The 10,661-nt window shown below is 32.8% G+C and overlaps 1 protein-coding gene across 1 annotated transcript; it reads right to left on the bottom strand.

Annotated features, from left to right (window-relative positions):
* Positions 1–1,769: 1,769 nt before the first annotated feature.
* On the bottom strand, positions 1,770–9,891 carry Tsp2A (tetraspanin 2A). The gene is made up of 5 exons (XM_068771852.1): positions 9,710–9,891; positions 5,302–5,499; positions 4,099–4,275; positions 2,364–2,549; positions 1,770–2,154 (listed from the first exon to the last, which is right to left on the bottom strand). The coding sequence occupies exons 1-5, from the start codon at positions 9,815–9,817 to the stop codon at positions 2,074–2,076; spliced, it is 750 nt and encodes a 249-aa protein (XP_068627953.1). The 5' UTR covers positions 9,818–9,891; the 3' UTR covers positions 1,770–2,073.
* Between the last annotated feature and the right edge of the window lie 770 nt (positions 9,892–10,661).

Raw genomic sequence — 10,661 nt, 5'->3', positions numbered from 1 at the left:
ATAAATTGTTACAGACATCAACGACCGGGCAGGATGGATAGAACCATTAAAATATGTACGTCATAAATATTCAATAGACATTTTGTTTATATAGCTAAAAATCACATGCAAATATGAAATATGTAAAGAATAATATGCTTCTTAATATAAATAGTAAAAATCAGAAAAAATGGCCGCTGGCAAGAACGTCCAACGGTGAACAAACCTTGTTGAGATCATCGGAAGACGCTAAGCATTTCATGTTACAGCTGAAATGATGACGATAGTGATAATATAAAATAATTGAAGTTTAAATGCGCAAATAATATTTTTTTCATTCGTCATAAATATTCATAACAAGCTATTTCTTAGATCTTTGTTAAGCCATCTACTACGTGCTATAACTGAAATGGAAAATATAGTACACGGCATTTGATTTGGCACATCGAGCTTCGCGATTGCGATAAAAAGTTAGTATTACTTTTTAACTTCTCTAAAACTAACCGAATATTTCAATGTTGCACCTTTTAAAATTTCGGGTACTATACTATCCAAAATATTGTTGTCGTATACAGCATAATTTTTAACAAAAACAAATCGTAAAATGCTTATCAATATTCCTAATTGAAAATATTGCCAATAGACAGACGTGCTTGATGAGGTGTTATGAAGATATTGCATGCAGGCAACTTCCTACAAGTCCTTTTAAAAATCATTGGGTAAGTTCTTTGTTTAGCATAGGACTGCGGTAGATGTGGTAGATATTGCTAAAATCATCATGATTGATGGAGATTTCTCCAAAAAGAGCGTATCGCATAATTATAGTTTAACAAACAAATTTGCTACGTTACGGATTTTGTTATCAAATTAATATATTCACGTAACATAAGTTGTTAATAATTAGGTGGGCAGTTGATGATCACGACATTGTTTAATTTTACTAATTCAACGGGCATAATAACCAAGCCGACCCGCAAGTTACGAGCCACAACTCCTGAATTTACTGTCGACGCCGCGTGTCGCTAATGTCCTCAACTCTTAGCTAAGTTTGCTAACTTAGAATAACCATAACTGTAATAAATCTAAAGATAACGTTGTTAAGGTAATCTGTACAGTTTCATCATGTCTCCTTTACCTTGTTTGTAATTGTTTACATTTGTTTGTGGTTTTATTTTTTTCATCATAATAATTGCCACCATCATATCATCTGTAAAACACCGCTAGACATCGATCTCTCCCACAAGTTTCTAGTTGGAAGCGGTCTGCTTCCAACACATCTCAACGACCTGGGCCAGTTCATCTATCTATTGTATAGGTAGAGGTCCACCGCTGCGATTGTCTTCGCCCCAGAAACTAATGGCTACAGTGGCCACCGTTTACAGTGGCACTTTCGAACCGTGAATCGTAGAGAAACCCCCACCATAGCCCGCTCCATGCCTTATTAAGCGACTGTAAGCTCGAGAGACCACGTTTTTGTGAAAAGTTTTTTTTATTCTTTTTTGTATGCTCTTGTAGTAGCAATTCGAATATTAAATAGTTAACATTACTTTAGTTCGGTACGGGGTAAAGAATTTAATCGAAAATGTTGTAATAAAACTTTCTTATAAATTTACGATGAATGTTTTTTACACAAAAAATAGCATTATTTTAGACGTTTTTTATTTATTACTAAAACAATAAAGTAGGTTATAATATTAACTTAATTTTACTCGAAATATAAAATATGACAAAAAAAAAAACTAACAACCTAATTGTGTTCAACTTGGAAAATATAAATGTATAAGCGGTGGAACGAATCTTTTAAACGTACTTAATATTAATACAGTAATTCAAATGTGTTATACAAAGAAATCTTAAAACAAAAATAACCGTTTTTGTCGTTAAAATCAAGTACTCGATAAAGGTCGGAACATTTCAATAGAATTTAAAGAAAGTCGATGGAAACTCTCACACATGTAACCACAATTATATGTAAACATAATATTCATTCATATTCACACAATTCTCAAGAATCATTTGTATAACTGGTTAAATTATAAATTAGTGTTTTAATGTTACATTTTTAACAATTAATATAACACTATGTAAATGGAATTAGTTCTTATAAACTATTGCCTCATCTTCTTCTTTCTTTACTGCTTGTATCAGAACCATTGACATGACTGCGTTCACCACCTTTAAGAAATATATAATGACATTTTAAATTATTCATAAGGCAGATACATATAATAATATTTTGTATTATTAAATAATACCGAGTGAATAGCTATAGATGTAGAACTATCACTGTTGATTTAGTTAGTAAATATATTATCTATTATATAATCTGAGCTGGGAGAGCAGGAGTGATATTTTTCAATAAATTTACAAATAAAAACACTTACACATATCATACAAGAGGCCAAAACGATGCCAGCTAGCCAGCCTGTCTTTCCTTCCAAATACCAGGTCAGTTCATCAACGCAACCATGAAAGTAAGCATTGCCGGTTACTGAGTCACGGCATTCCGAGGGCAAAGGTTTATTTAAATTTAAGAAATCCATTGGTCCATCTGCACCACAACATCCAATCTGCAACCAACAGTGAAAATTATTAAACAGGTTCATTTGGTGGTAAAAGCTTAAAAGGAGTAAATGTACAGCACATTTGCTGTCAATTAATGTACTGTACACTCTATCTAAAAATCAATGATAACTACATATTAAAATTTATTATTGTTTACTATAGAACGCTTCAGGCTGTAATTGTCGAAGTTAGTGGCCTGTTGCAATCATTAATGTATTTCATAGGGATCAGTTTATGCACCGTGATTAAAAATAGGTTTACAACTTTTAAAGCAATTTGCTGACAAATGAATTATACATTCATCCCCACCTCTTTAAACCTTGTACATCTATAACCAGCCACCCTATATAAACAAAATAATATGCAAAGTCTCGATATTTATAGGGGTCATTTAACTGATGGAATTTATGTTTTTACAGTGACTTATTTTATTTTATTTATTAAGGTTGCCTATAAAATTTACAATATGAAATACAAACATAAAACAGTCGAAAAATAAACCAAATTAATTGCGATTTGTATAACAGCATTTTATCACCACAACGTGCGCCATATTTAAAAAGAAAATAGTTAAATTCGCATTTTGTCTAATGATCTGAATTTTTGTATTATATAATAGATAATAAATAGTTTATGGTTTTGTTATTAAATATCTGTTAGTACATAACGGAAAGTAAACGCAACCGAATTTGTTTTTAATAAAGAAAAACAATGTTGGCCTTTGAACGCTGTAATTGAAGCATTTTTGTTGTTTTATTTACAAAATACCTACCTCAATTATCAAACATTGGCGCCCATTGTTTACATTTACGGAAAGGACAAACACCTTGCGATAAATGATGGTTGTAAAGTATTTTTCACTGTCTATACTGTTATTGTTTTTAGGTACACTGTAATGACGTATTTTTTATCATACAGATTGAGGAACAGAAAATAAACAGAATGAAGGATAAAAAAATAAATGTACATGATTTTTTTTAAAATGTACCAAAACATTTTCTCAATTAAATTAAAAATTTTGTCGGCATAATAAGTAGTTGGCTATTATATCACACCAATTGTTGCATTGAAGTAATAAAAATGGATCACCCTTCGCTGTTTGATAGTCGGTAACCACAGATAAACTAAATACAAATAGTTAACTCGGAAGCTCAGCGGTAGAGGCATGAGACTCGCCATCGTAGGTCGCGGGTTCGTTTCCTGATATGTAATCCTAATCATTTCACACCGTGTCTATACAAGATTGCCACTGTTCACATTATTCCAGAGGATAGGCAGTAGTGTCTTCTGAGTACCATAATACCAAACTGCGATTGCCAACTCGCTTGCCAAGCATGGTGTTTATAGTATATCACCCATAGATATCTTTGGAGGAGGTCTATGCCTTGTAGTGGGCGCCTACCCGCTTTAAAGAGAAAGACAGAAAATACATTTTAACGTAACTTAGTATCTATATACTCACATCAACCTATTACCTGGAAATTAAATGTGTTTATTTTCTCTATAAAATAGTCTATTTTTATAGTTTACACTATAGTAATGTAAGACACTCACCCCTTCCTGCACCATTCTCAAAATTTCGCGACTTCCTTCATGTTGTGGATTGTTCATGAGCCTCATAATAACATCTTTGATAAGTGGTTGCACGCTGGAGTCGTATGTAGAGAAATCCAAGACCACGCAAGCACCAATCAGTCCAAAGACGAACAGGGCGATTTGTGTTGCTATAAACTAAATTTTGTGTCGTTAAAATACTGAACGACTAATTAAAAAATTGTTGTTGGAGAAGTTACGTCTTTTTTAATATTTTTTATGGTAAATGCGCTACGTGTTATAGAAATATTACCGTTTTTTTAATAACCAACGTATGTTAACTGTCCTCAATCAAATTTAAAGATTTTCAATCTTTAAGTAATAAATAAATTGTAAGAAGTATGTAATACTTAGTTTTGTTAACTTTTTGTTTATTATTTAATTACACGACTAAAAGCTGTCGAATTGAATAAGTCATTCAAGGTTGTTCATGCTACGAAAAACAATTGAAATAAAAAAAATATTATTATTGTTAGCTTACCAGCTAATAAGTCATTTAAATCAACACTCCAACACTTACGTACTGCTGATGGATTCCTTTAAAGTTACCAACAGGGAATAGACGCCGTATGATAGTTTCATTTCTAAGTGTTATTATATATTATTTATATGTATATACATATATTTAATAGACATGTATTACAACATTTAACATGGTTACGCTAAACACAAAAGGGTACAAAGTTTTAAAGGACGCATTTACGCTTCTATTAATTTTATTACTTTTTTAAATCAACGGTATTATAGATATTCAAATATTATTTAGTCATGGAAAAATGCCCGTAACACATTGTCGCTTACATCTCTAGATTTAAGCGTTGGAGCACTGAAGATGTTTTCATAGACTGTTTTACGGTTAAGTTCGGGGGCTCCTACGGGAACTTCGGCCCGACCCATTACGTAATAGCATTGATTACCATCAATATAATGCGGGATTTTGGTATTTACATATTCAACAAGTATTATTATGCGAATGTTGGTATTAAGGTAATCTCGTTCTCATAATATTTTTCTTAAAATTTTTATAGAATGGTGATGGTAGGAGTTTCACACAGAAAGCTTTATATCAGGGATCGAACCCGCGATCTATAGTCATAAGCCATAATTCTTAACCACGCAACCACTGTTAAAGTTACTTAATATAATATAAAATAATGAACTCACTCCGTAAAGTAGAACGACGTTTTCCATAAGAGCAGAACCGCAACCAAGGAATGCTACAACCATTATCCCTAACGAGGCAATAAGAATGATATAGATCCCAATGAAGTACTTTTGAAGTTCCAAAATTCTCATCCATTCGTTGAAGCCCGGCTCGATGCAAATCCATAGACACAGCGCAAATATAGACACGCCGAATAACTGAAAACATAAATACAAGAATTTAAAAATATTAACAAAACTAGTTTCACATGATTTTTAGAGTTTTGTTACCATCGTCTGCCATAAGGCGTTCACAGTTAGACAAAGGACTTATCCCATAAATATCCTGTTGAAAGCTGGACTTTAAGATCCTGAATATCACGGAATGACGTAGCATAAGACGTTCACCCACAAAGCAGGCAGACGACATTACTAAGGTCGTTGAAACACTGTATAGATTTTAATGATTTTAAATGATTTTGTTATGTGTAATAACAAATTAATAACCGCAATTTTTGCACAGTGGAATTACGACAAAACATCTCACTTTCAATACTTTGGTTTTGTTTATAATTTCTCAAGGAAAGAAGCAGTATTATTTTTATCGCCGTTATCTTTCCTAACATCAATAATCTACATACAAAAAATTATAGTCATATTTAGAACACTATATTCTATTCATAATATATTATGGTAAAAGTACTTGGTTGGTTCAGTCCATAGACGCCCACTGCAAGGTATAGGCCTCCCCAAAAATATCTTTGGGGGATATGCTTAATAGCTACGCTTGGCAGGAAGGTCGGCGATCGTAGTGTGGTATTACGCTACTGCTCACTCTCTGAAAACTTTTTTGTGAGCTGTGGCAATCTCATGTAATTAATGTAGTGTTAATAATAAGATTGTATGTCAGGAAACGAACGCGCGACACACGATCTTAAGTCTCAGTCCTCTACCGCTGAGCTACCATTACTACCAAGTAAAACTACTTATTTGTGTCCAAATCCAATACGATTTAAAGGATTAGAAGATGTATCGAAATGCACATACCTTTTAGATTTTGAGCTTTAAAAACTTAGATGAATTTGCTTCATATATGTATTTCTCGCACTGTACACATATTACTAGCATAAAAACCTTAAATTGCTTAGCCTTTAATGAAAAATTAAAAAGCACTGTTACGTATTTTATCGGTTAAGCAAAGTGTAATCGGAACATCTTTGAAGGGTTTTAACATTATTTTAAATATTCTGCTATTAAGATCCAACTTCTACGTAAAACATTTTATCGTTGAAGCATAACGTTTACTGGAATGCAGAATGGTGTTTAAAAAAGTTTTATTGCGAGTCTCTTAGAACAAATTTTCCCTCCTTCACTAACCGTTTTACTTATTTTTACGTTTTATTTATTCATACAATAGGTATTTCTCTGTCTAGCCCCCGACAACGCCGGATACACAAATCTTAAACATGTTTCTACGTAATTAGAGCAATGTGTAATTTATAGAGCAGTGTTAGCTAAGCGGTAGATGACTGAGACTTCGAACGTTGGTCGCTGGTTCTACTCTCGGGAGATTCCAGTCATGTATATTATTCATACTTAGTGCTTTAACTATATAGGATTGCCTCTGTTCACAAACAAGTTTTCAGAGGAATATATATAGATATTTGCCCGGAATCAATGACACGAAAATTTAATCGTTTCTTTTTTCATTACGAATAATTCGGGTGGTTAATATACAATAAATTTTAAATTTACTATTGATACTTTCAAAATTCTACAAGAAGTAAAAAAAATATGAAACCGTGCCTTTTGTGGTATATATAAAAAAATATTAAAACTCTTATTATTGCTATCAACTATAACAATGTAACTGTACATGTCACAAATATTTCCAGCTTGGATATTTTGAATTTATTTACTTATTAAGATTGTTTTTAGTCATATTTGGTACAGTGATTGAGTTTGAATCGTATTCTTATTCGTTTACATATCGTGTTGTCAAACTGTAAATTGCCCAGCGGATTGTCAAGTTAAAGTAGCAGTGGGCAAGACATGCGTACAGAAGCGATGGCCACTGGGGTATTTAGTTTCTGGAGTGGGAACCACAGAACGGCGAGTACAGCGTACACAACGTACGATGTCCACTCACAAAGTGAATGAATGACTTTGTTAAGGCCGTCAAAAGATGTCAGTTAGCCGCTTTCAACCGGTCCTTTTTCTAATAGGGAAACCAAAAGTACTCCGATGTTCACCAAGGTACTCATGCGGCTAGAATGATGATGAAGATAGTGACCACGTGTATATGTATATGTTAAGATAAGAATGTTAGAGAGTCCAATTTGATGGATATTGAAATCAATTGTGTTACTTTATGAAAAAAATGGTTAAATCTGACGATCGATGAGCATTATAATGAAATTGCTAAGAAAAATAGTTGTAAAATAAATAAATATGTAATGAAATGTATGTTATAAAGTTTTAATCTAGATTTCTAATGTCCACGCATGCTCGGTGCTGTTGAATTTTCTTAATTAAGCAAGCTTAATAACCATCGCTTCGACGCGCAAATTGTGAGCAACAACTCCTAGATTTACTACCAACACCACGTGTGGCTGAATACCCCTTCTAGCTAAGTACCTAATAAGAGCAGTGTATACTTTATGCGCATCTGCAATTTGTATTTTTAACGGTACTGTATAAAATAACGTAACGTTATATTATTCTTCAGTGAAGGGCTTCATTATTTATATACATTTATTTTTGTTGTTACATTTCAAATAAAGAAAAATACCTGTAATAAATCTTTTTATAAAGAAACGTAAATTAATTATCAAAACATTATTTTCAAAGAATAAAGAGGTTTGCACAACGCAAAAAACACTATAATCTAGTAGTCGTATAAAAAATTGATTCATATGTTTTTTGTGCATTGTTTTATTTTGATTTTTTCGAACTTCGAGTAAAAATGGTATTAATTTGATTACTGTTTAACAGGTTTGTAAAGATACGCGAGACATTTTAAACTTAGAATGCGTCTAACAGTTTTCCTATAAGATCGATTGGAAGCGATCTGCTCCCTGTGATTTCTGGCAAACTTAAAACGGTCGTCTGGCTGCTTGGAACGTCCTAGAATGCGATTGCTTTTATTAAAATTAAATGTTACTATTTGCGTAAAAAAGACAATATAAAACAGCCTTAGGAACCAGTAATCAGTAATTTTTTTTTAGTTTTATATATTTATTGATAATTTGAGGACTACGACGCTATGGAAAGCCTCATCATCCGAGGTACAATAAATGCTAAAAGATTCAGTGGTCATCTAGTTAAGCGATGGACTGATAAGACGAGGGCCTCCACGGAATCACCCTTGAATCTTTATGCGAGAAGTACGTTAAGGGTAAGACGGTGGGAGACTGTGACAAGGACTGTGACAGTGATCCCAATAATCGCACTTAATTTGCCAAAAGCATGCGATTATTTAATATAATCTCCTTTAACTTTAGAGAAACTTAAAGGTTCAATTGGGAGTCTCGGCTCAAATCGCCACATTCTATTGTACTACCTGATTGGGAGGCTGGCGAGCTCTAGATCGCTTTGATGGACGCTCCAAGATGTGACTATGCTCAACTCCCTCCTAAGTCACATACCTCACTTCCTAGGAGGCTAGTTTTTGAGTAGCTAAGATGATTGAAATGAAATATAACTAAGATCAAGTTGCTCTAAGATTTTAGGTAAAGAAAATATTTAAAGCAATCCACAATTGTTAAAATATTAACCAATAAAAACTATTCGTGAGAAAATACTTTATCACATTGTACATAAAACGAAATTCGTTCTACGTAATTATAGTTTTTCTAGGTGATTCATACTATGACACCGTATTATACTCGGAAAACGGGCCACGATGTTTATCAGTTGCTGATAATACACGCTTCATATGTCCTCTTTATTTTGGTGTCTATAGAATATTTCATTGTTGCAATATGTTAACCAAGATGCTTTATATTATGAAACTTGTTAAATCAATGTGAATACGTTTACTGAGTTTACGCTATTTTGTTTTCTAGCGTTTTTTTCTGTCAGTTACACGCACTGCACGATTTAATTGCCGATTTAAATTTTTATTTATTTAAAAACTTATTTAAAGATAAATTTAAAATATTGCTCCTAATGTAAATTTAATTTATAACATCGAATTCGGGCATCAGAAATTTTACAAATATACAATGACGATGTTTTTAACACTTTATTATGTACTTTATTTTGGAAGTGTGCGGGCGATGTAATCGTTTAAATGCTATAACATGAGATTTTCTGCGCAGTATCTACGTTCTGAGTATAACATATTGTAACATATATAAAAAGTTTCGTCCAGTAAAAATATCCCGAGGAGGGAGACATTTAAAGGTTAATAAATGAGTGTACCCACCCACAGCACGACGTTGAAACAGAATAAACTGTACTTGATGCAATAAATCTGCGATTCAAGTTTCCCCACAGCGGGCCCTTGCCCGTCGCCTCTCCCAGCGCCGGCCATGACACTTTAATATTTCACTTAACACTTAAACAATTTGCCGTTTGAACTTAAAGTTTGTCCTCGCACCGACTCTACCGAAATGGGACTGCTTTGTTATCTGAAAGATAAACGCGTTACACATAGCTAGGTTATCGATGTTTGCTGCGATATAACTAGATGATAAGGTACTGGTATGAATCGCCGCACCTGTATTTTAAATTTGTAATATCCCTTTGTTCAGTTATATTTTATATAAAATAAAAGTCGCGTAATTTAAACAACCGATCGTAACGTGATAAATATATTTCTCGGAAGATCGTTTCTTCACAAAATTTATTGATATTAGTTATTTTTTTTTTGTAATTTATTCAGAAGATAGTCGTTAATTGATTTTACCAGGCCATTGTCTGACAAAACCAGGACCTCCAATTTTAAAATATTTTATTTCAATAAAATAAAATAAAAAAAAAACACAAATAAACGCATCGCAAAACAAACTCATCGAGGAACGTTCATAGCTGGACTTACACCTCTTCTATAGATTTCCAATACGACAGCAGCTTGCATTCAGCTTTCTTCTATGCCTATGATAAGGATGAACTTATGTAATGGGCACTGAAGGTGCAAGAACAATTAATAAATATCACAAAATGTAACTAAAATTTTGAGAGAAAAAGTTCATATAGTTCTATTTTTAACTTTAAGAATCCAGTTGTGGCGCGAGATGAGCAGATCATTGACTCGTCTGGTCAGAAAGTGATTTGCTTATTTAATTATTTCGTCTGGTCAGTGAATTTCTTACAATTTTTGAACAGTTAAAAACCATCTTATACATAATTAAACATTATACAGCAATTAAAAATAA

The sequence above is a fragment of the Battus philenor genome, unplaced genomic scaffold (assembly GCF_028537555.1).
Source record: "Battus philenor isolate CCGP_79_NKW_IND1 unplaced genomic scaffold, ilBatPhil1.0.hap1 SCAF_4, whole genome shotgun sequence".
Taxonomy (NCBI): domain Eukaryota; kingdom Metazoa; phylum Arthropoda; class Insecta; order Lepidoptera; family Papilionidae; genus Battus; species Battus philenor.
Note: the sequence above shows the minus strand (reverse complement) of the source record. Positions and strands in the feature narration are given on the sequence as shown.

Excerpts from the sequence above, each read along its gene's own strand:
- Tsp2A (XM_068771852.1), bottom strand. The coding sequence starts at position 9,817 with ATGGCCGGCGCTGGGAGAGGCGACGGGCAAGGGCCCGCTGTGGGGAAA. Across the intron at positions 5,500-9,709 it reads GTTTCAACGTCGTGCTGTGG|TTATTCGGCGTGTCTATATT; the intron begins GTGGGTACACTC and ends TTATGTTTTCAG. Across the intron at positions 2,155-2,363 it reads TGGCCTCTTGTATGATATGT|GTGGTGAACGCAGTCATGTC; the intron begins GTAAGTGTTTTT and ends TATTTCTTAAAG.